Consider the following 24867-nt stretch of genomic DNA (forward strand, 5'->3'; position numbering starts at 1 on the left):
ATAGGTCCTAATCACGAGCCACATCGATAGAACGGCGATGGCTGGGAACTATCGATAGTGGCATCGATATCCGGCCGCCGCTGAGGTATATATTAGCGGCCGACGTGCGGGCACACTTATTGCACGATTCCAATTGGAAAGCCAAGTGCGTTCGCGTCGCGGAAGAACAAAAAATAGAGAAGCACTGCAAATGCACTGGGTGTTTTTAAAGTACAACCGCGATTAGAAGAGCCTAAGGAACAGGTGTTTAGCGACCAAATCGATTGGCCGTAAATCAGCGTCGAGTGATTCGAAGAGAGAAATTCTTTTGCATTCGCTGCCCACCGCATTCATTGCGGGTTTGGTTTCTCTGCGTGTGTGAGTGTGCGAAAGAGCGTGTGCAAATATCAGTTTTTGCCGCGTTGTCTGCTCTGCTGCGAATTTCGAGCGGAAAGAAGATAAAGAGAGAAGAGAGGATCGGGTGAATGTCGCTGAAACACCAGAAGCAATCCTACCAACCGCTCCCAACGGCGGCTGCCATGGACAATCCGGCGATGATCCAGAGCGGCAGCAGCGGGAGCAGCTCCTCCGAGGAGGGGGGCAGTCGGGAGGATGTGGCCAACCTGTCGCCGCTCGGACTGCCTGCGACCTACTCGTCACAACAGCTGATGCCCTCGGATTCGGACAGCATGGAGGAGGAGCGCCATCGCCTGCGACTACACCACCACCACCCACTGGAAGCAGGAGTCCACCCGCCCTCCGCCGCCGTGCCCTCGCGCCTCTCATCCGTCGGCAGGTCACAGTGGTTCACCGTCACCGTTCTCTGCTTCGTCAATCTCATCAACTACATGGACCGTTTCACGATCGCCGGTGAGTTTATAGGGTCCTCTAGAGAGATTCGAACCATAGGGTTCCGACCATCCCGAACTGATTCAGTTATTCGCTGGTAAATTACTCCCCAATGACGTCAAGTGGGGTTTTGTTTCCGCACCAGATAACCAAATTTGTTGACATTATAAAAGACGCCTTCTGTAGTCGGGGGAAAAACCTACTACCCAAAACAAATTTGTATTAGATTAGAGATAATTCGGTCAAAAAAGTTAGTCTTTGGAGTATATACATAGAATAGTCAAAATAGTAATATTACAAAACCAAACACTTTAATTTTCGTTGTTTGTAACAAATAGTAAAACAAGAAGAATATAATTAAAAGCCTTTGCATTTTTCGAATCGTTTTATAAACATTCATACATTTTTCACATTATTTCATAAATAGATTTCATCTAAAACAAATTACTAAACCACAGTTTGCTTGAAAGCGAATCATCACATGCAAATTCCGAAGTCTCTCTATAACTATTTCAAAAATAACCTCTAATCAGTTATAAATAGTGATTGTGATTAAAACACTACAACAATTTCACCTCATCGTCAGTAATAACAACTCTGTTGTTTACTAAATGTACCATAAAGATTCTATTTGAATGAATTCTCGCTGTGACTAATCAGTTTACACATGAATCACGCGATCCAAAAATATTGAGAGACATACGGGTAAACGTTTTATCGCTCACTAATGCGACGATAAATGGATCCCTTCCTCTTTGCACCCAACTCGGGACATTTCCACTGGGTGGTAATCAATCAAGACCCATTTCGCATATAGTATTCCTAGCACTGGGGTGCGATAAAAAAGAAAGAGCGAAGCTAGTCTACCACCTGACCTGGTGCCTGGTGAGCTTAGCACGATCGGTGATCACTGATCAGAAAGTCCCCGCCCGCGTGACAATTACCGGGTAATCGTATGTTGCGGCCTATAAATAAACTCGGACACACTGCCCATATCATTAGGGTTTATTATCATAAGGCATTAGCGAAGAAACGGCTCTAAATTCATGGGATTCCTTCATGCGGGCGGTTTCAATTGGACCCACTTGTTTACATTTAGAAACTTCTTCCCACTGCAATTCTTTTCCTTGTTTGCTTATGTCTAGAAATGGAGTAGTAAAGTCGAGTGTCTGGTTGTATCACACTCGGTAGTTACACAAAAAAACCGAGTGTAAACTAAATGGAAACTTGTTTAACGGCGGCAATTACACGCCTCAACTAGTTATGACTAAAAGTGGGCTTGGGTTTGTCACCCCTTTTGCTTGCACAAGCCCACTTCAAACCGTTTAATTTGCATGTCAAAATCATTATAGATAATAACTATCATTTTCCGTTTTTCACAGTCTTTGTGAACCTGAACTTGCTCGGTTCTTCCGTCGAGTCAGCAGAGAATTTTTCCACTCAAGGGCAAATGATAATGTCTTTTACTGTATGTGCACTTGCAAATAATTTGCAATGATAATTTACTGCCTATCAGTTATCAGCTGATGGCTTCAGCGGCAATTATAAATCGATTTTACACCCTTTTTTAAGCTTCAAAAATATAAGCTAAGCCCCCTGATGATTCGTGTAAAAGTCAACAAAAAATGACTAAAAACATCATACGACTTTTAATCAGACAGGAAGCGGAATTACTCACAGGAAAAGGGTGATAGCATTTACATACATATCAGAAAGGCAGCTCGTCGTCCATCAATAACACTACATATATTATATTAAATTTTTCTCTTTAAACAGAAATGTTCAAAATTTCCATGTGGCGCCTAATTGATTGGGAAAACTTGTGTTTATTTTGAGCTCATTGGGAGAGCGCAAGGCGAAATAAAAACTAAAATAAACACTGGCCCGCCACTCAAGGTTTTTGTTTTGCCATTTTTCCAGTGGCATTGTGATAACATCCCCCTTTCGTTCCCCACTCCAAAAGGCCTTATCAAGAAGTGGCCGAAACCAGAGTCGTAGCTGCACAATAAATTGCATTGGATCACAGGTGGCTTACACGTGGAGTTGGCAATGGGTTTCGGCCATTTTGCAGTGATTAGATTGCCGCGCCATTATTTATTTTGATTTTATTTGGTCTGCCCTTTTTTTTCAAGGGAATTTCGACACCAAAGCCACGTTTACAGTTACACCCGTGTACTTATGTATGTATTTTATTCCGCATATATAGACGGGCGTATCGCCCGATGTCTGGCCAGCAGTAGCCACCCTAATGGAATGCATTTAATTATAATTTTAAGTGCGTCTTGGCCTTTGGCTTCGACCTCCGCCTTTGCTGAATTTTGCCAAAGTTTTCGAGCTAGTGGCCTGATGTTATATGTACCTCTTTGGGCCCTCTTCATTCATGTTCATGATCTTTATTATGTACGTCGCATTGTTCTGTTGTTGACAGTAAATTCGCTTTCTGCACCGCCAGCGAACTTTGATCGGCCAAAGCTCTGTCAGTTATTTTGGTCAACAGATATGTGGGCTGAATGAAGGCATAGATATATAGGCAAAGATTCCGTTCTGCTGTGCTTCCGACGTAATTTTCTTGGCCCCCATCCAACGAAAAAGATCTGAATAATTGTCTATGTCAATTGATCGAAAACAGATTTTGGTAGCAAATTTCGTTAGGGTCTAACAAGATCACTTTGGGTTATTTCTTAATGTTTTTATTGGGTTTTGTAATCCACTTTTACTCTTGCCTAATTTTTGTTTTGCCTTTTTTCGTTTATTTTTCATTTGTTAAAATTCGCAGAGTTTGCATTTTATTTCCGCTTAAAATGTTTTTTCAAGATATACACCAAAACTTTCCATTTTGTTGCCATCACAGCTGAAGAAAGAAATAACAATAAAAAGAAAAGACAAAAAATATAAACAGCCTTGACACACCGAAATCGGCAATACCCTTGGAAAATTTGTTTGGATTTATGATACAAATTTGGACAATTGTTGCAAACTTATTGTATTTTCTTATACTAGTTAAACTGAACCAAATTTCTTGATATTGCACCAATTTATGGAAACCTGCTTACTTATGTAAGTAAATCACTATTTGAATAGGTTGAAAATGTGAGGTCCTCAAGTTATGCAAAGCGTACATACCAAATGCATCTTTTTAAGTTTTTTGCATTGCATATCTTGTGTTTGAGGTTTGCGCACGTCAATGGTTCTATTCCGCTGCTAGATGTCTGCATACACACATTTACATATGTATATCTGGGTCAACGACCTACGCAAAGTGCAGTGCACACTTTTTGCTCAAACAAATTGAATTAACGAAGGCAAAAAGGCAAACAAAAACAAAGAATAGTACAAGAGGTTGGGGTAGGGAATGTCTGGAGCTCGGTGGGGAACTCTTTTCCCTGGGCGCCGACGCTTTCACAATTGATTTCCACCTGGCCAGCGAAAAGAAAGTTTTTCTCTAAACAATTCGAGTGCTCCGCTAAGCATTCAAATGCATTCCAAGCGAAAGTCACAGCCTCAGTTTTTTGTTGTTTTGTTTTTTCGGCTCCGATTCGTGGTCGAAATATCTGCCAGATATTCGTTTAATCATCGTCCGATTTTAAAGCTTACGCTGCATATCGCGCGATATTTCAAGGCCGGCGTCACCAGACGCCACAGAACGAGAGAGATATAGCGGAGAAAGAGAGATATAGACGACTTGTACTGAGAACAGTCACTTTCGGACACAAACAACTTTTTCATTCATGGTAATGAGAGTCCCGCCTTTGTTGTTGTGGTTTTTGCAGTTGCCTGGTTATAAGTATTGGCTTTTTAAACGGATCAACGTTCTGGAGTTTCCCTCGCTACAGTGCAGTGCGTTTTGATAGGAAAGTCCTAGTTAAAATTTGTAAAAAATAAAATATAAACTTTTATTTAAAAAAAAATGAAAGTGCTTAAATTTTTATTAGAAAATTGCTTTGAGAGAGATAAAATGTTCCATGTTGTTCAGAACTTTGACTTCTGAAAGTGTTATTCGTTAGAATCATTAAAATTTTAGAAAAATTTCAAGTCATGATGAAGTAAGATTCATGATAATTACCACTTAGGATTGTCAGAGTTCCAGAAAGTTCGACCTATGGGAGCTTGAACTAGAGTGGCTTGGTTTTATAGACAATGTTAAGTATTATCACCTACTGTTGTGAATCGCACTGTTGTGTTTATTGGGGACCAAAAGAGAATAAACCGAAGAGAGAAACTCACGAGAGAGCCGAACAGGTTCTTAAACGGCGGCACCGGCTAAAAAAAATATAAATACTAAAATGTTTTCTACGTTGACGGAACTTCCCTGCAAGTGTGAGAGAGGAGGGGATTGGGGTAGGGTATCTACGTATTCATAGGAGCTTTGCCTCCGTATTTATTTTTTTTTTTTTGCCAAGAATGCCCACAAACAAATGGAATTCCTTGCGTGGAAGGAGATTACCCGTTCCGAGTACGAGATAGCAATATGACATGTACAAATATGTATAAGGAATGCCTCACCCAGACCAGCCCCACTCTGCCTCCCCCTCTCTCCGCCTCTCTCTTCAACCCACAATAGCAATGCAATACACACACACACAGACTTATCGCGTGGCGTCCTCCATCCGTTACGTCACTGGGCAAGTCAAACAAACGCGCTGATTGGTCGAAAAACATCGTACGATAAATTTCTCAAAAGCGAAATGAGCAAAAAGACCCAGAAAATGGAATAATTAAAAAGCAAAGGCTGATTCACTGCAGCAGCGACTTCGTGGCACGTTTCGTGGGGGTTCGTGGAGAGTCGGAGCTCTCATTTTTGCTCTCTCTCTCTCTCTTTTTGGGGCCAACTTGTTGAGCTTTTGTGTGTCATTGTTGTTGCTTCTGCATTTGCCGGCTTCTGATCTCTGTCACTCTCTCTTGGCTCTGCTCGTGCTCCCCTCTCTCTGCTCCACTCTCTCTTTCCTTCCCCCACTGGGTTTTTTTGGGCCGTTGTTTATTTTTGGGTGCTCAAGCACTTTAAGTAGTTATTTCACAATTTTTTTTTTTTTTGATTTTTTGGGCCATTCCGCAAAGGCCAATGTACGAAGAGAGCGATATAGACAAACGGGGGCTTAAAAGCTGTTTTTTTGTTTGTTTGTTTTTTTTTTGAGCTGCATGTAGAATATAGGAAGTAGCGTTAGATTGGCTAACAGTTATCGATGGAGGCCGTTTTCAGCCATTAATTCGCTACTTGCACATCCGTTTGTTAATGAATTTTTAAATGCCTAGGTGAAGACGAAACGTGCAGGAAATACCTGAGAAAATGTGTGCGAAGGTGAGACAGCAATGATCAAAATTCAAGTCATGACACCGATTTGCATGGCGATGCACCAGATCGACGCTAGCTTATCTATTATGGGCTTTATCTGAATCTGCAATATTTAGATAACTTATAATATTATTATCAATCGAAAATGTAATCATTGTATGATCGATAATTATCGATTGGAAACGGTGGAGCTTTATCAGTTTTTGCAATATTTAAATATACTGCAGTATGCAAAACTGATAAAAAAAAATCGAGTTATAACTGCATTGTCAATATTATATTTCGATAAGGAAGAGCAATGGACAATATCGATTGCAAATGTAACCACTAAAACTGATAAAAAGTGGGCGTTGTACCAACTGTGATCAATTAAAGCTTTCCCCCTTCCAATTTGACTTATCTTTTCTATGCTGCTGTTTAATAGATATCGATGGGTTAATTAATAGCTTTTTGGGGAAAATATTATGACCCATAAACACACACGAAATTTCCGCAAATTTCCCCCAGTCATACAGGAGCTACAATGACCGGGAAGTGCTAATTATAGAGACAACTCCCCCCTGAACCCATAAATTTGGGGCTTACGTAAAACACTCGAATATAGCAGACTCGTATTAACGATTTTTTTATTCGACCAATTAACAACACCCGCTGGGGATGGGCTGATATGTACAAACTACAATGTGGTATATCACACATCACGCGCATTCCCCGTACATATTGGGTACATAATAATAATTTTTTGTATCTCTTTAATTTTTGCCACATCACTTCAACCTTCAATTCAACCTTTTCTTATTTTAAAGGAGTTTTGACGGATGTTCGAACTGATTTCGATATCGGAAATGACAGCGCTGGACTTTTGCAGACCGTATTTGTTATCTCGTACATGGTGTGCGCCCCTATCTTTGGATATCTGGGTGATCGCTACTCCCGCCCCTGGATAATGGCGGTGGGCGTGGCATTGTGGAGCACCACCACTCTGCTGGGATCGTATATGCAGAGCTTTGGATGGTTCATCACCTTCCGGGCGCTGGTCGGAATCGGCGAGGCCTCGTACAGCACAATAGCGCCGACGATCATCTCGGATCTCTTCGTTCACGACATGCGCTCCAAGATGCTGGCTTTGTTCTACTTTGCCATACCCGTGGGATCCGGTCTGGGGTGAGTGTGCAGCTAGTTTTAATGCCGGTCAATGTCCAGATCAATGATCTATTAGCAATCCGGGAGGATGGGCTCTTATCATCGGTCTGCGACTTTGTTGTCTTGCCTTATCAACTGGTGGCAACAGGCGATGGAGGCCAAAGTTTGAGGCTGTCTGGATGATAATCAGTAATTCTCACTGCTGAAGCGTGAGAAGAGTCACGTGACTTTTGTTGTAAATTGAAATTGATTTACTTTTGGAATGCCGCAATTGACGACTCTAATTGAATTAGAGTGGAGGGTCAATTGGGGGGTTGATTGGAATTTATGCAACGCCCAATTGGCCGCCAATGCAAGGCGGCTCAAGAGTCAATTTATCGGGATCAGTCTCATCAATGACCCCCTTTACTCTTCTATTTTTCAGATACATTGTGGGATCCAAGACCGCTCACCTGGCCAACAATTGGCGTTGGGCCCTGAGGGTCACGCCCATTCTGGGCATTGTGGCCGTTCTGCTGATCGTGCTCATCAAGGATCCAGAACGTGGTCACAGCGAGGGATCGCACAACCTGGAGGCCACCACCTACAAGCAGGACATCAAGGCGCTGGTTAAGAACCGCTCCTTCATGCTCTCCACTGCGGGATTCACGTGCGTGGCCTTCGTGGCCGGAGCTCTGGCCTGGTGGGGACCTTCCTTCATCTATCTAGGCATGAAGATGCAGCCCGGCAACGAGAACATTGACCAGGACGAGTAAGTGTGACCTTGGAACCCCGAAAACCCCATAGCCCCATAACCCCATTTTCACGATAGTAACTTTAATAACTACGCAGAAAAAAAAACGATATGAAATAGGGTTATTTCTACCTTGTTTCATATCAATAAAAAGCCGATATGATTTATTTCAAATTTAAGATTCAAACATATCAACATGATATTTTATCATATCATAAAAATACCAAATGTAGTATTTTTGGAGCAAATCATATAAAAAAAGATTAACATAATCTTTATTAATATCAAAATGATCTTTAAAAAATATCAATTTCACCATTACCAATATTTTTTCTGTTATAAATTATTTTTATTTGTTAAAAATTCGTGAAAATGGGGTTTCTATCGCCTCCCTTTGACCCCCAAAACCCTCCTAAACCCCCGGAATATCGAGCTGTGCGCCTTACAATGATTTCTGATCCGTCGTCAAGCATCTCGTACAAGTTTGGTATCGTGGCCATGCTGGCCGGTCTCATCGGAGTTCCGCTGGGCTCCTTTTTGGCCCAACGACTGAGGGGTAACTACGAGAACTGTGATCCGTACATCTGTGCGGCGGGCCTCTTCATCTCGGCTCCCATGGTGTTTGCTGCTCTGGTGGTGCCGCAGACTAGCGAGACTTGGTGCTTCTTCTTCGTGTTCGTGGCCCAGGTGGCACTAAACCTGTGCTGGTCCATAGTGGCTGACATTCTACTGGTAAGATGGATGCTCATTGGATGCGAGATACAAGAAGCAGCAGCAGCAGAAATCAAAAGCTAAAAGCCAGCCAGCCGTTGGGTTCTCTATTCTCTATTTAAGAACCCTTAAATCTTGCCCTAACCCCCAAGCTCGTTTAATTGTTTAATACCCAGAAGGCACTGAAACTTAGTTATCCATTGGCAAGTTAGATGGGTAACTCTGTTTCAAGTGCAAAGAGGGTTCCAAAGCTTTTTGGCATAACTAACCGAATGTACCCCGAAATTCCCAACCCCGCCCTTTAGTATTGCGTTCAACTTTGGAGTCATCACCATGGTGGCGGGCCTGCTGGGCGTGCCCATGGGCTCGTTCCTCTCGCAGTACCTGGTAAAGCGGTATCCTACGGCGGATCCGGTGATCTGCGCCTTCGGGCTGCTCGTGAGCGCTCCGCTGCTGACGGGCGCCTGTCTCCTGGTGAACAGTAATTCGGCGGGCACCTATGCGCTCATCTTTTTCGGGCAGTTAGCTTTAAATTTGAATTGGGCAATTGTTGCGGACATACTGCTGGTAAGCCAAGATCTCAAGAACGGGATCTCAAGAGAGAATCCCGCTAATGCTTTTGTAATTTTGCACCCACGTATTGTTTGAATATCGTAACTGTAATTACACACAGTAAATCGTAGTTTTAAGCATTAACTTTTTACTGTTATAATGAGTAATAACACAAACCCTGCACACAAACACAGCTTGCTTACACTTACAAAATACTCTAACCAAATTTTATGTTGTCTTCACCCGCATCTTTTACTGGTGGTGGTCATCTGATACTCCATTTTGTGGTTGTCTTATTTATTTTGGTTTGCGGTTTTTGAGTTCAGTAAGTCGAAGAACTTTACGGCAGTTACATATCTTGACTGTCTTGAGATTCTCAAACGGCATTTACTTGATTATTCCTTGCAATTCATTTTTACTTCCCCTGGGACATGAAAACTTAATTTCATCTTATTACTTTTTTTTTTGTAAATGTAATCAACATAGAGTTTCATCTTCTCACTGTCACTTTCATCCCTCTACCCCCATTTTGTGGGGCAAAGGGAGTGTCCAACCCCTGAAAACACTTGCAGCGTGCAAATATTTCAACACTCAACCCCCAGGGGATGTCGTAAAACCATATTAAAGCACCGCAATCCCCCAAATTGCAGTGTGCCACCCACCCACGCTCCATTTTCAGCCTCCTTTCATAAGACAAAGTGTCGAAATTTTCGTAATCACATTGGATTCTTCCATCTGGTTTACTGATTTTCGGGGGTTATCTGCCTGGCTAGTCACGTTTGTCCGTTTTCGGGGAGATAAGCAGAGTGATAAGGAAATAAAAAAGCCAGAACTCTGAAGTAAAGTGAATCATAAATTAGGATTTTGAAGTAAAGTCGAAAAAAATATAAACAAATCGTAAACAACTAAATAGCTTTCTTGATTGAATTTTAAGCAAGTCAGCAGATCTGACTAAGTTCCATGAATGCATTTTATGATACCGCGCTTATGTCATTAAATAACCTTAACTGATTAAGTAACCTAGTTTGATAAAAATGACCCAATTCAATTGAAAAGGTGTTTCAGAAGTGCAGTAAGCGGTATCATAAAATGAGTAATATTATTTACAAGAAAGTATAACTTAGATAAACCCTTTAGATAGGAAGTTATCCCATGGAAATCTGTATAAACAGCTGATGTACGCAACCAAGTGTCAAGATAATGGATATGGAAACCCGTGTACGTAATTCCTCTCAAGAGATACGTACGTATTTCCTACGTAGGGTGGCCTGTTCTAAATTTGGCAGCACGTCAGGCCAGGCAATATATATAGTGGCATATAATCCCCCAACTTACACCCCCTTCAATGCATTGCTCTGCTGTTTTTTCGTCGCCTCTTTTATTTTTTATTTTATTTTTCTTTTACCACGCACTTGATTTGCGTGTGTTTCTCTTTTTTGTTGCCATTTTGCCATTGCAAACGATTCCGTGACAGAAATAAGCAATCGCATTTCGGGTTGCCACCAACCCACCCGATTATCTAACCCAAAAAAAAAAAAAACAATATAGCGGCGATCGGCCCACCTTGGTGGCGTTATATTAATTGCTGGCTGCGATAAGCAACCGTGATTAGAGATTGCCTTTATCAGGGGGCTTTTGGTTCTGCCATATTAGATGACCTACAGTAAAGGGAACTCACTTTATACCTGGTGTAATATCATAAATGCTTTGCGTAATTTCAGCTTTTCGCTTTTTAACTTAGATCACACACAAAATACACACCCATCAAATCACCTTTAGTTATAACAGTAAAAACTTAATGTGGCCAACAGTTTAGTAGACAACAAATTGCCACATTCAATTTAAAGATAAATCCTCGAGTAATTTTAAAATCAGCTGAGTTCTTGAGTACCTGAGTTGTACCGCTATAAAGAGAGCCCACTGTTCCCAGGCAGGCTGGCCGACTGTTCCCATTTGGTTGGACTCCAACCTGAGAACGTAATGCTAAATGGCTATTCTTCTTCTTTTCGGGGACCAGTTCTTTGTTTGTCCCCAAAATTCTCGAGTGGCTCCATCTTTGGCGAGCTTTTGGCAAATTTGAATCTGTTGATTGCACACCTATATAAACACATAATCGCAAGCTCACCCACACGCTTTAATCACTTTTTTATTTGTATTTAATCAATTATGGAAATATCGGTTATGATGTAGAATACTTTCTGGAGGAGAACTATAAGGGTTTAACACCTGTCCACCGGAAAAGAAAGATTCTACACCTGAACCGATAGCTTATGGTTTAATCGATAGTTGTAGCTTAAGAATCGGTTGTGGCTTTTGCTTTCATTTTATGCTTTGTTCTTGCTGTTGCTTTTGTACTTTAATCGTTGAATTTAAATTTGAATAACACCCGGTTTTCTTTTATAGTATGTGGTGGTTCCCACACGTCGTTCCACAGCCGAGGCCTTCCAAATCCTCATCTCACATGCGCTGGGCGATGCCGGCAGTCCGTATTTGGTGGGAGCGGTAAGTTATCCCTAGATTTATAAATCGAATAATCTTAATAACTAAATTTTCTAAAAACCTTAGATTTCCGAGGCCATCATGAAGCACCTGCACAAGAACCCCAGCGATTCTGGCCTGACGACCGAAATGCAGAGCATGTCCCAAGTGGCCGAATCTCCGATTGTCAATGTCACCCAAGCGATCGTAGAAACAACCACACAATTGATGGAAACAGTGCGCTCCTCTGCCTCCCTCTCCGATGAAGTAAGTGGAATCTTTGGAGGCTGAAGATTACAAATTCCTAATTCTAATTCCTGTTATTCCTATTTTAGTACACTGACAGGGAGCAGTTTGAGGGTCTGCAATATGCCCTATTCTCCACCAGCTTTGTGGAGGTGCTGGGCGGCATATTCTTCATGATCACCGCCTGCTTCATCATCAAGGACAAGTACAATGCCACGCGGGGATTGCAAGGTGAGCTTAAGAAATGGGTTTTTCCTCTTAAATGGCCATTTATCTATCTATCTATTAACTTACTGATCAAAAAGTAACCGGAATTCTGAAATAATACAATATTTCAATGTAGCTTTACAATTTAAACAAGAGAGAACGCTATAGTCGGGTGGGTGTCCCGACTATCAGATACCCTTCACTCAGCTTAAGGGAATGCGAGGGAGATGGAGATTTAAAACTTTTATCGCGCATAACTTGTTAACGAATGGACCGATTTGAAAAATTTCTACATTTACATAGGTTTTGATAAACACAATAAAACTGCATTTTTACTTTTCCGAAATCTTTAAAGGTGTGGGCGCCAGACACCTTTTAAAATCGTTTAGGGCGACTGTAGACGTTAGAAGGGGCGTGGCGCTCGGCTGAAACAAACTTGCGCTGCGTAGGAAGCCAAAGAATATGTGTGGGTAATCCGAATTTTCTAGCTTTTGTAGTTTCCGAGATCTTAGCGTTCATACGAACAGAGGGACATGGCTAGATCGATTTTACTATACGAGTAACGGGTATAAAAATTTAAAACCAGGAAAATTGTTTTATTTTTCAAATGATGGCTACTTTTTAATCAGAAGTTGTCTTTTTCGCCACTTCTTGGCTTAAGTTTTTTCCGTTTGATCTTGGCAGGCGACCAGGGACCGCAAGCGGTACGATCGTCAGCTGCCTCGGCCAGCGGGCAGAAGGACGTCGAGTCCTTTAACTCAGACTGCCTGGTCATGTGCACTGACATCGCGCTGCGCGAACGCACGTGATAAAACGAATAAGAAATCTGAAAATGTGCCCTGTGGCACGGAATGATTTTTTTTGGCCCCCAGTTCCCGGTAGGTGGAATGCTCGAAATTTTGTTAACACGTTCTGTTTTCTGCGTGCGTTCCATCGTTGCGTTCTACTAATCTCAGTTACTTGACCCCAACCATACGCCCTGTTCTTCATTGCTTTCTGTGTGATTTGATAAGTGTAACGTGTATCTAATAAACTTATGTGTAATTTAATTATTTTAGATGCCTCAGCTCAACAACAGCAGCGGGAGCAGCGCGCTCAGGTTGCCTAATACCAGCCGATCCTGGAGGTTATGCTGCGCACTCAGAGCTCCGATGGCATGCCGGGTGAACTGATACTGACTGAAAACCATCTTTAATTTAATCAACGCTCACTCGCACCACGCACATCCCGCATCGGATCGTACTGGAAGCTAACGGGGATCCAGCGCTCCGTGTTCATGCTCCTATTGGAAAGGATAAGGATCGGAAGGAAGGACCACCATGCCAACGTTCAAGCACACTACATACTGAATTGTAGATATATTTACAAGCAAACACTCACTCTCACAGGCACTCACCAAGTCATAACATTATACAGATCATTTTACTTGTAAACGGTTAGGGGCTACGACACTAGCCCTGCTCTATAGCTAGATAGATAGATAGGTATAGCTCTGGTATTTTAGGCTAACTCAAAATTAGACAGAGTTTCAGGCAGATTCGCATTCGAGGAAGTGCTCCCTCAGTTTTGGATAATGTAAATAGATTATCTCAGGCATCGAGTGCGAAGTGCCTGCAGTTTGGATATTTATATAAATGTACATGTATTTTATATGAAATGTAAATATAGATAAGCACCGGGCCATTGTATAAGTGCGTAGTCTATTTAATCAATTTAATCGTAACGCCCTAGTTTTAATCATAGCCTTAGTTAGTTGTGTAACAAATTGGATGAAATGTGTGCACCCCTCAGCAATTACTGAATATTACAGCCTAACTATTTTAAACCAAAACGGCATTAATCAATCCCCGAGTTTGTTTTTTTGTTAAACCCTAATCGAATGCTAGCCTAATCGGAACGCAATGGCGACATAAAGACTGCGAACAATCAAAAATTGGTAATGCGATATTTGTCTGAAAGTAAACCAAACTAATTGTTTAGCAACTAAGGATATCCGGGGCAATAAATATACACTTCTGAAAAGTTAAAATCCTTTATCCTTATTTCAACCGAATTTAGTGGGATTTGGTATATAACATTTATTGTTTGTTGTAGATCTGCTGAAATTTCGGAAAATTGAAGTTTTTGGGAATCCCCTAATAGATTTTTTTTTGAAACTCTAATTTAAAAAACATTGCATACTTTTCGGCGAACGAATTTTAAATAAAATTATCGATAAATTGCAAGAAATAAATCGAGAGAGCTTTTTATGGGATAGTTAGCTTAAGCAGCGTGCAGCCACACTACTTTTTGGACTTTTGCCGACTCAATTCCAAATTCATTTATTTGTTATTGTCGCTCCGTTTGGACTTGTTTGTCAAGTTTGCCGCGATGTCTATTTACGCAGACGTTCCGAAGGGACCCGCCATCGAGGTTTTCGCCTTGACACAGGCTTTTAAGGACGACACCAATCCCAGCAAGGTCAATTTGTCGGTGGGCGGTAAGTGATAAATTCAATTTCCCCCGGAAGAATCTACACAAGTGTGTGCAGCAATCCGTGTTCGTACTGGGTGTATCTGTATGCGGCTCAATTTGCTATCATTTGCCAGTTGGCTTGCCCTTGCAGTTCGCCTCCTTCGCCCCCTGGAACGCTCGTTTCCGCCGCCACCCAACCACCCCACTCCGCTGGAGGTCATTTGGAAGTCAAAGTGGCATATGAATTGTTTAGATTTTTCCGTCCTTTTTGCCGAGATTTTATGCATGTACGAGTGTGTGCTTTCTAATTAGACAGCTTGTGATATATCATGTAAACTAGGGAATGTTAGTTTTGACAATACTTTACTGAAGAATTTATTGTAACATTTTTACTAGACTGTTATAAAAAACATAACTTATCTAATACTTATTTTTTGTTAGCTCAGGTTATCTATTTTGATAAATACTATTATACATTTTTTTTCGTAACCTTATCTTTGCTGATATTAATTATTTACATTTGGTGAGCTTTAGAAACTATCATAAAATGTAAAAGACATTCCTTTAAATATTATTCCCCACCAATTTTTAAAAAATAATTATTCGTATTATGTTTAGGTCCTATTGAATACATTTTTAAAATGCGATTTGAAAAACAGATGATTTTAGTTATTATCTCAATGCTTACCCAATTATTAAATCTTTAATAGTAGGGAATTTCTTTCGCGACTTTCTTCGTCTAAATTCTTTTTGACGTCAGCTAGCACAGTATATAGTTATAGCCCATGAGTATAGTGGATGATAAGCCGCTTTTGCGAGACTCTTGGCAGGTACTCTACAAACATCCAGCGGCAATCTGAAGGCGGGTCGTCCAAGAGCAATGTTGCTGATTTGGACGGTCGCCATTTCACCTTTTCTATATTTATGGATGTTATTGCATAATTTGAATAACAATTCCCACCAGCGAACTTGTTGATTATTTTGCTTTTTGTTTTGTTAGCTGATCTGATGGTCATTAACCTTTGCTTGTGTAAAGTTTATGCTAATGAGACTTGTTTGTATTGTAGTAGAAATGGAGTCTTATTTCGACTGTTTTCTTATAAATTAAACTGACAAAATACTCGATAACTCAGATGAAATAGAACCGGTTTAAATGGTATAATTATAATTCGAGCAAAAATGTTTGTTTTCCCTTATAAATTCACTGGCATTCTATTTTATTGTGTCAGTCGTTATGGCTGCTTGTTTATAGGCATTGTATCCCATGTTTTCGCTTTTTTTACAATGCTGCAAAAGTATAAAAAAAAGCGACCAATTCATTCAATTGGTTTCGAATAACCGGCTACAGTAATTTTCAGTTGCGGCAATAAATAAACGAATTGGCCTAGAAACAACGCAGGAAACACTATCAGATTGCGTACAGCATTACTTGTTGATTAGGACTGTTAAGACCACTACGATAAGAATTGACTATTGTACGGATTTCAGCACTTTGAACAATGTATTCCCCTAGACCCTTGAGCAATCGATGGACTTTAAAATCGGGTTACTCATGACATCTATGATTTCGTTTATCCACAGCTTACAGGACAGATGCTGGAGTTCCCTGGGTTTTGCCTGTGGTGCGCAAAACTGAAATCTCCATCGCCAGCGATGAGGCTGTGAACCACGAGTATTTGCCGGTGACTGGTGAGTAAAAAGAAGGATTCTATTATCTATTAAATATCTCTGTATAAATTAAAACTAAAAGTTCTTGAAACTGGTATAGAAAAATGTGCTATATTCTGAAGTCCGATTGAAAGTTTCTTTAAAAAAATCCACAGCATACTTTCAAGTACCTTTTTAATTGCTTTTAAATAAATTTAAAAAATAAATATCCAATAATTTTGCGACGGTTCTGATTGAACAACTTTCTGAATATGAGATAAAAATCATTTTAAATCTCCTCCATTAAATCCTAAATTATTTGTAATTTTCCAGGACTCGATACGTTTACTAGTGCTGCCACGGAATTGGTGCTGGGCGCTGATTCCCCTGCCATTAAGGAAAATCGGGTAAATTAAACCCCATTTAAATGTTTCATACATTCTACTAATACATATATTTTTCTCAACCCTTCAGGCCTTTGGAGTGCAGACCATTTCGGGCACTGGTGCCCTGCGTATTGCTGCTGACTTCCTGCACACACAACTCAATCGCAATGTGGTTTACTATTCAAATCCCACCTGGGAGAACCACCACAAGATCTTCTCTGATGCTGGCTTCACGACCCTCAAGTCGTACCGCTACTGGGACCAAAACAAGCGTCAGCTGGACTTCAAGAACATGCTGGCTGATCTGAACGAAGCTCCGCCCGGTGCCGTGATCATCCTGCACGCCTGTGCCCACAATCCCACTGGTATTGACCCCACCCAGGAGCAGTGGACCGAGCTGGCCAATTTGTTTGAGAAGAAGAAGCTCTTCCCGCTGTTCGATTCCGCTTACCAGGGCTTCGCCAGTGGCGATCCGGATCGCGATGCCTGGGCTGTTCGCTACTTTGTGCAGCGGGGCTTTGAGCTCTTCACCTGCCAGTCGTTCGCCAAGAACTTCGGGCTCTATTGCGAGCGTGCTGGCAACCTGACGGTGGTGCAGGCGAATGCAGCCACCAAGGCGGCGGTTCACTCCCAGCTGACGCTGCTCATTCGTGGCCAGTACTCAAACCCACCTGCCTACGGTGCCCGCATCGTGTCGAAGGTACTGAATACCCCGGAATTGCGCAAGGAGTGGATGGCCTCCATCCAGGCCATGTCCAGTCGCATCCGTGAGATGCGCAGCGCTCTGCGGGACAAGCTGGTGGCGTTGGGAACGCCCGGAAACTGGGATCACATCGTCAATCAGATCGGCATGTTCTCGTACACGGGCCTGAACGAGAGCCAGGTGCGCGTCCTGATCAACGAGTTCCACATCTACCTGCTGAAAACGGGACGCATCAACATGTGCGGACTGAACACCGGAAACATTGAGTACGTGGCCAAGGCGATCCATGCCGCGGTTACCGGAGGTTCTGCTGCTTGTCCCTGCGACAACAAATTGTAAACGATCGATGGAGAGTGCAACGATTAGCTATATTTTGAGTGGGCAAGACAAAACTGCTGCACCATTAGCATTTAAATCAAACCAACAGCAATTGCAATTACTAAACGTTTATACACGGCTTTTACATAGATATATTATACACTTGAAATGGTCAAAACAGTATGGAAATTATATGCCACATTGGATTGAATAGTTAACACAAATTGTGCACAACCGAAGGCCGCCAGAGATTGGTTAAATAATGTTTAGTTAACTAAATCTTTATTGACTTGTGTGTAGTAATTAGTTACAACGACAATAACACTATTGAAGTATTTAAACAGTGGTTTGTTTATTTGTGTTGGGATTAAATATTTCTTATGAAATATAAACGATATTTAATTAATTTAAATTGACTTAATTACTTTTGAAAAGAACCGCTTTGGTTGATTACTTTTTGAGTATCATCGATATATCGATTACAAGTCAGCTGTTTCCGAACTTCCATCTTCAGAATTTTATTGTAAACTTTTTTGTTTGGCCAAAAATTAGAAATACTCTGCAATTAAAACAGATTTTGTAATGGCAGGTGCGTAAAAACACAATAAAAAACTAAATTTTTGATGTACAAGTGATGATTTCCTTCAGACGATCCAAACAAACCCTCCACCTCGACGAAAACTGACGAAGCTCCCCTCTTTCCTCCCGCCAAACCTGGAAAGCGAGTGGACTATGGGACAAACAACACACTGGAGCTGCTGGAGCGGATTCCCAGCCAGGTGGTGGATCTCAAGCTGGACGATGTCCTCACTGCCGTCAAGGAAGTGGACAACCTGTGCGACTATCCCCGCTGCAAGACCAAAACAAGCCTAATGGGTCAGGATTGTCAGCACTGCAAGAAGAGATTCTGCTTTAAGCACGGACTGCCTGAGGTTCACGGATGCGGGGAGGAGATCAAGCGGGACGAGCGGAAGAAGTTCCTGCATCCCAAGCCAGCGAAGACAATAAGGCAGGAGGAGGATGTCAAGAATGCCAAGAAGCGACTTGATGCCAAGCTGAAGGACATGCAACAGGGACGCACTCAAAAAGCAGCTGGCACTGGTGGGGGTTCAAAGAAGAAGAAGGGAAAGTAGGATAAATTTATGCTTGTTTTAGTTTATTAAATTTTAAGAAGCCCAAAACTGAAGATGTATACTTTTTTTCGAAGAAATTCAATAAGTAAACGCAGTTAAACTGTTTTCTGGGTTCTCTGATATAAAAATAATGTTAATCGTGCATTCTAGATATTTAAAAAAATATTATAACTAAATTGGAACAGTGTTTTCGAAGTGAAAAACCCAATATACCAGGAAAAAATAACCTTTTAAAAGCTATTCAATACCATACCAGTGTGGCAACTCTAAACGGCGTTGCCACTCGACGCCGGACAGCTGTTGCTCATGAGCTGATGAAACTTTGCCGCATTGCAAGTGCAGAGGAGATTGACTGTTTATACACACGTACACACGCAACTAAACACTAAAGAGATAATGTCGAAACGTGGGCAACCGGCGTGGCAAGCTCCCAAGGCGGCGGATCGGCCGAAACTGAAGCTGTTCAACAGCCTCACCCGGCAGAAGGAGGAGTTCGTGCCGCTGGAGGGGAACAATGTAACGTGGTATAGCTGCGGACCCACCGTCTACGATGCCTCGCACATGGGGCATGCCAGGTGCGCTTTGATTACAGCGCCACATCACCATTGGTATTTCTTATCTCCTCACCCCACAGATCTTACATTTCCTTCGACATTCTGCGACGGATTCTGGCCAACTACTTTGGCTACAACATCCACTATGTGATGAACATCACGGACATCGACGACAAGATCATTAGGAGGGCGCGGCAGAACCATCTCTTCGAGGAATATGCTAGAGAAGCGGCCAAACTGCCCCTGGATCAGCTGCTGGGTCAGCAAAAGGAGGTTCTCCAGCTGTTCCAGCAAACATGCGCCAAAAACACCGATCCCGACAAGAAGATCATGCTGGACAAGACCCTGCAGCGCATGAACGATGCCGTGGAGGCGCTCACACAGGCGGTGGGGAAGGGATTGGAGCAGGAGATCGCCGAGAAGCGGCAGCACTACCTAAACGAGGCCAAGGATCCCATTTCCGAGTGGTTGGACTCACAGAAGGGTGCCCAGATCAACGATAATGCTGTGTTCGAGGAACTTCCGAGGTACTGGGAAGACCAGTTCCACAACGACATGAAATCGCTGAATGTGAGTCATCATCAGCTTACCAAAAATGAATCATTTACTTATAAAACACTTAACAGATTCTCCCCCCAGATGTTTTAACCCGCGTTTCGGAGTATGTACCCCAGATCGTCACCTTTATCCAAAAGATCATCGACAATGGTCTGGCCTATGCGGCCAACAACTCGGTTTACTTCGATGTAAATGGCTTCGACAAGCGGGAGAAGCATCACTATGCCAAGTTGGTGCCGGAGGCTTATGGCGATACCAAGTCGCTGCAGGAAGGAGAAGGCGATCTATCGGTAGCAGAGGATCGACTGTCCGAGAAGCGTTCTGCCAACGACTTTGCTCTGTGGAAGGCCAGCAAGGCCGGCGAACCCTGGTGGGATAGTCCCTGGGGCAAGGGTCGTCCTGGCTGGCACATCGAATGCTCGGCCATGGCCTCGGATATCTTCGGGCCCAACTTTGATATACACACTGGCGGTGTGGACTTGAAGTTCCCCCATCACGACAATGAGTTGGCCCAATCGGAGGCGGCTTTTAACGAGTCCGAGTGGGTCAAGTACTTCCTGCACACGGGACATCTCACAATTGCCGGCTGCAAGATGTCCAAGTCGCTGAAGAACTTTGTGACCATCCAGGAAGCCCTCAAGAAACACTCGGCCACCCAGCTGCGACTGGCATTCCTGCTGCACTCGTGGAAGGACACGCTGGACTACTCGGAAAACACCATGGAAATGGCCACGCAGTACGAAAAGTTCCTCAATGTAAGGCGGAGAAATCTTTAGTTTTATTTGGTTTATCTAAAAAGCTTCTCCTCTGCAGGAGTTCTTCCTGAATGTCAAGGATCTGACACGCCACGTCCTCTCCGATGAGCCGCGCAAGCAGTTCGATGCCTGGACAGAAGTAGAGGCTGCTCTGCAGAAGAAGTTCGCCAGTTCTCAGGTCCAGGTTCACGCAGCTCTCTGTGGTATGTATTTAGATTAGGGAAATATCTTGAAGTTGAGTCTATACATGTGTATTCCCTTAGATAACATTGATACTCGCAGCGCCCTTGATGCAATCAGAGAGCTGGTGTCCGCCTCGAATGTCTATATTCGTGACAATAAGGCCCGGCTCAACAGTCTACTGCTTCGCAACGTGGCCACTTATATTACGGATCTGTTGCACGTTTTTGGCGCCATCTCAGGACCTCGTGGTGGCATTGGATTCCCCGTCAGTGGTGGCTCTGGATCCCAGGCAGCTGGTGCTGACCTGGAGACAACCGTCTTGCCTTATGTCCAATCCCTGGCTGAATTCAGGAATTTAGTGCGGGAGCAAGCTAAAACCCTGAAGGCCTTTGACATTCTCAAGCTCTGCGACGATCTGCGAGACAATGTGCTGCCCAATTTGGGTGTGCGATTGGAGGACAAGGATGGCGGAAAGTATGCCGTTAAGCTGGTAGATCGTGACTCACTTTTAAGGGAGCGGGAAGCTAAGCTGGCCGCCGAGGCGGAGAAGGCAGCGGAAAAGGAGCGCAAAAAGCAGGCGGCGGCTGAGGCTGCGGCGGCCAAAGAAGCCCAGCGTCGCGTGAATCCCAAGGAAATGTTCCTCGGCGAAACTGAAAAGTACTCGGCATTCGATGAAAATGTAAGATCAGCATTAGCTAAACCATAAAACATATTATTCATATTTTATTTACGCATCTAGGGCCTTCCCACTCTCGACAAGGAGGGCAAAGAAGTTAGCAAAGGTCAAATCAAGAAGCTGCAGAAACTCCAGCAGCAGCAGGAGCAACGTTACAAAGAGTATTTGGCATCCATCAAAGCCTAAGTTTAAAGTCTAAGATCAAAGCAACCATGTTTATGATATTAGCATAGCATTTAACCGATCCAAAACCTTAAAGCACACCTTAAAATTTACCATTTAGTTAAAGCAAGAGATTTCAGTTCCCAGCTTAAAGCAGTCCACGTAATAAAACTATTTTTCTACGATAAGATCAACTTTTGATATTTATTTACAGGCTAATTCCAGTTTTTATTTAAATTATCGATTTAAAATCAAAATTAAGACTACCCATTAGCTGCCAATATTTCGAACTAAAACTATCTTCCTTTATAATAAATAATTTTCTACATGAAAAGACAGTTAATAACTAATTTCACTAAAATATTCTCTAACTATTTCGACAACAATGCGAAATAAAATTAACATCTCTTCGATCAATCGGAAGTCAAACATATTGCGTGAAAAGTTAAACCGGAACAGCCCAAATTGGTTTTCTAAGCGAGATCCAGATATGATGGCTTTTTTCCGTTTTGCGATAAGATAGTCCTATGATATATTCGACTGCAGCTTATGTTTTCTATTAGAGGAGTTGAGCGCTATTCCCACAAGTCTTTGGTATACATATCTCCTACGGTTCCACTGGAATGTTGGGTTCAGAGTTTAGGACTCTTATAAGCTACCAATGTCGTTGTAGCGCTTCAACTTGTCGGGGAAATTGTCCCGGAACAAAACGGGGTCCGCTCTAAACTCCACCGTGCGCAGCGGCATGCGGCCATAGATCTTGGAGAAGCGATCAATGCAGGCCGATCGTTCCCTCATGTGATTCAGATCGGCGGAAAGCATTTCCGTATTGGTGCATTCCGGACACTTGAACTTCTTCCTCGGAGTGACCTTAATCGGAGGATTGTTGGTGATGTTGGCCACCAGGAAGTTCATGGCAATGTCCTCGCAGTTCATGTGCTCATCCACCCAATCCTTAATGTCCCCCGGCATGGCATGTGTGTACATGTGGCTCCAGTACTTGTGATGGAAGGCAGCTCCGGTTAGCACCATGGATATCTGGTTTGTCCACTCCGATTCGTAGTGCCAGCGCATGGTGACATTGTCCCAGACATGAATGCGACTGGGAAAGCCGACAATGTGATCGGGAAACTCGCGCCAAACTTCGTAGCTTCAAAAAGGCAATGATTAGCTTTACAATAATTAAAGTACACAAGTTAAATTTACCCAAAATCTAACTCATCTGTTGTCAGCATGATGATGTCATCGTCTATGGTTAAAATAGCTTCCGTTTCGATCTCCGGATATGGGTAGAATCGGTTGGACAGCTTGTTCTCCTTGGTTTGCCGGATTTTCAAGGGTTTCGATATAGAGGGAAAAGTAGATACTATAAGGGAAAAGTAAATAATTAAGGTCTTGTATTTATTTTGAATATTTCTAAAGAACTCACAGTGCGGCGGAGACTTCTTCTGGTTGTTCCAAATCACCAGAATACTTTGCAGCGAGGGCACCACAGCCAGCTTCTGGATCAGCAGAAACAGACTCTCCACGCGATCGTAGGTGAGGATGACGGCTGTGAAACCCTGCGACTTTGGCGCCAGCGAAGGCAGGAAAAGAGGATTGAAGGTGGATCGGGCGTTGGTGTCGATGGTATTCCACTGGCGACTGCTGCGAGCTCTTAGTGGAAATATCCTACTCTCCAGCACCTCGAGAGCAGTCAGCGTGACGGTCTTAAGATCCCTGAAGTACTTGGAGTACAGCCACTGAACTTGCTTCTGCATCTCAACAATCTTGACACTGGATATTGCCTTCAGCTTCTGCATCACCGAATGCAGTTCGTTTTCGCGTATACGAACGGAGGCCAGCGACCAATCAATCACATCCTCAAAGGGCAATACATAGTTGTCCACGACAATCACGGGAATGCAGTGCTGCGACATAATCTCCACCAGATCGGGCTGACCCAAGCGAAGACTGCGGCCAATCAAGCAGAATTTGCCGCGGGACAGGAGGCGCGGATACTCCAGGGCTTTGTGGTGCTGCGACAGGGGGCAGCGCATGGCGAGATCAAGGCTCTCGCAGGCTCCCAACAGGAGCAACTGATCGCTGTGCGCCGCGGCCAACTCCCGCATGTTCCTCACGAAGCGGGGGAGGATATTCAGCTGGGCCACCACCAAAAGGAACTTCCTTTGGGCCGTGGCATGAGCATGTTGTCCGCGCACCACCCGCGGACTCCAGACGGGAACGGAGACATCGAAGCCGGGTCGATAGGACCAGGAGTCAAAGCCACCGCCAAAGATGATGGCATTGTCGGTGCTCACATCCAGCACTGTGTTGTACGTTGGCGCACCGCCGGGCAGCATGTTGAAGATGATGTGGTTGGCTCCGCGATCCCAGAAATCCAGGGAAGCCAGAGCTGCGCCCGCCAAGTGCTTGTCGAAGACATTCTGGTTGAGCAAATCCAAGCTGGGCAGGAAGAGGCACGCCTCATTCGGGTTCGAGGTGTAGTAGCGACTCTTGAGCACCGCTTCGAGGATCTGGAAGTACTCGCTGGACAGCGTGGTGGCCACCTTGTCGCTCCGTTCGTCCACAAACTCCTGCAGCGGATAGATGTACACCTTCAGGCGGTCGTGCTCGCACTTGTATATGTTTAGGCAGTCCCAGAAGGTGCAGTTCACGTTCCGGGCACGCTGCTCGGCCTCGGGATTCAGGGAGATCTCCTGGATGTGCTCCAGGTCGAGGATCAGCGTGTGTGAGTCCCTCTTCCCATGGAAGAAGCCATCGCGCGGACTGTTGGAGAGATCCCAGAGCAGGAAACCCGCGCAGAGGGCCACAATCACCAGGAGGCCGTAGGTCAGGCAGTTCAGGATCTGCTCCTTGGGGTTGGGGTGCGAAATGACCCGTGACTGGGTCACATAACTCATCAAATTCTTTAACTTGGTCATTTTATCGCAATTTTCACATTTTGTTATTCCCCTCTAAAATGGTATGACCGCACTGCCGGCGAGCGAAAAACCTGAAGCTGCCAGTGTTGCAAAAGAAATATTTTAAATTTTTGAACAAATGAGCTTGTTAATTTTTTTTATTTTTAAACTTTATTTTATAAAAACTTTAACAATTTAAGAAGTTTTATTTACAGAAATCACAGAAATAACTAGAGCCCATGTTCCA

At 43.3% G+C, this 24867-nt stretch overlaps 5 protein-coding genes across 8 annotated transcripts; 4 read left to right on the forward strand and 1 right to left on the reverse strand.

Annotated features, from left to right (window-relative positions):
* Nucleotides 1-110: 110 nt before the first annotated feature.
* On the forward strand, nt 111-13719 carry spin (Protein spinster). 4 transcript variants are annotated; one of them, XM_017154779.3, is made up of 9 exons: nt 111-849; nt 6925-7282; nt 7686-8012; nt 8465-8726; nt 11661-11759; nt 11823-12002; nt 12071-12212; nt 12873-13066; nt 13247-13719. In XM_017154779.3, the coding sequence occupies exons 1-8, from the start codon at nt 465-467 to the stop codon at nt 12995-12997; spliced, it is 1878 nt and encodes a 625-aa protein (XP_017010268.2). In that variant the 5' UTR covers nt 111-464; the 3' UTR covers nt 12998-13066; nt 13247-13719. The 4 variants fall into 4 exon arrangements, with proteins under 4 accessions (XP_017010268.2, XP_070068802.1, XP_070068804.1 ...); XM_070212701.1 differs by lacking the exon at nt 8465-8726 and adding an exon at nt 9011-9272; XM_070212703.1 differs by lacking the exon at nt 12873-13066.
* A 747-nt stretch (nt 13720-14466) lies between these two features.
* On the forward strand, nt 14467-18037 carry Got1 (Glutamate oxaloacetate transaminase 1). Its single transcript, XM_017154824.3, has 4 exons — nt 14467-14667; nt 16224-16331; nt 16623-16696; nt 16764-18037. The coding sequence occupies exons 1-4, from the start codon at nt 14559-14561 to the stop codon at nt 17715-17717; spliced, it is 1245 nt and encodes a 414-aa protein (XP_017010313.2). The 5' UTR covers nt 14467-14558; the 3' UTR covers nt 17718-18037.
* A 117-nt stretch (nt 18038-18154) lies between these two features.
* LOC108066222 (DNA-binding protein SMUBP-2) lies at nt 18155-18902 on the forward strand. Its single transcript, XM_017154640.3, has 2 exons — nt 18155-18285; nt 18345-18902. Exons 1-2 carry the CDS (start codon nt 18279-18281, stop codon nt 18827-18829), a joined length of 492 nt encoding a protein of 163 aa, XP_017010129.2. The 5' UTR covers nt 18155-18278; the 3' UTR covers nt 18830-18902.
* Nucleotides 18903-19125: 223 nt separating this feature from the next.
* On the forward strand, nt 19126-21905 carry CysRS (cysteine--tRNA ligase, cytoplasmic). Its single transcript, XM_017154788.3, has 6 exons — nt 19126-19404; nt 19464-19953; nt 20010-20696; nt 20755-20899; nt 20960-21558; nt 21619-21905. Exons 1-6 carry the CDS (start codon nt 19226-19228, stop codon nt 21739-21741), a joined length of 2223 nt encoding a protein of 740 aa, XP_017010277.2. The 5' UTR covers nt 19126-19225; the 3' UTR covers nt 21742-21905.
* Nucleotides 21906-21913: 8 nt separating this feature from the next.
* Nucleotides 21914-24707, reverse strand: sotv (exostosin glycosyltransferase sotv). The gene is made up of 3 exons (XM_017154789.3): nt 23147-24707; nt 22924-23083; nt 21914-22867 (listed from the first exon to the last, which is right to left on the reverse strand). The coding sequence occupies exons 1-3, from the start codon at nt 24639-24641 to the stop codon at nt 22366-22368; spliced, it is 2157 nt and encodes a 718-aa protein (XP_017010278.2). The 5' UTR covers nt 24642-24707; the 3' UTR covers nt 21914-22365.
* Nucleotides 24708-24867: the final 160 nt, after the last annotated feature.

The sequence above is a fragment of the Drosophila takahashii genome, chromosome 2R, assembly GCF_030179915.1.
Source record: "Drosophila takahashii strain IR98-3 E-12201 chromosome 2R, DtakHiC1v2, whole genome shotgun sequence".
Taxonomy (NCBI): domain Eukaryota; kingdom Metazoa; phylum Arthropoda; class Insecta; order Diptera; family Drosophilidae; genus Drosophila; species Drosophila takahashii.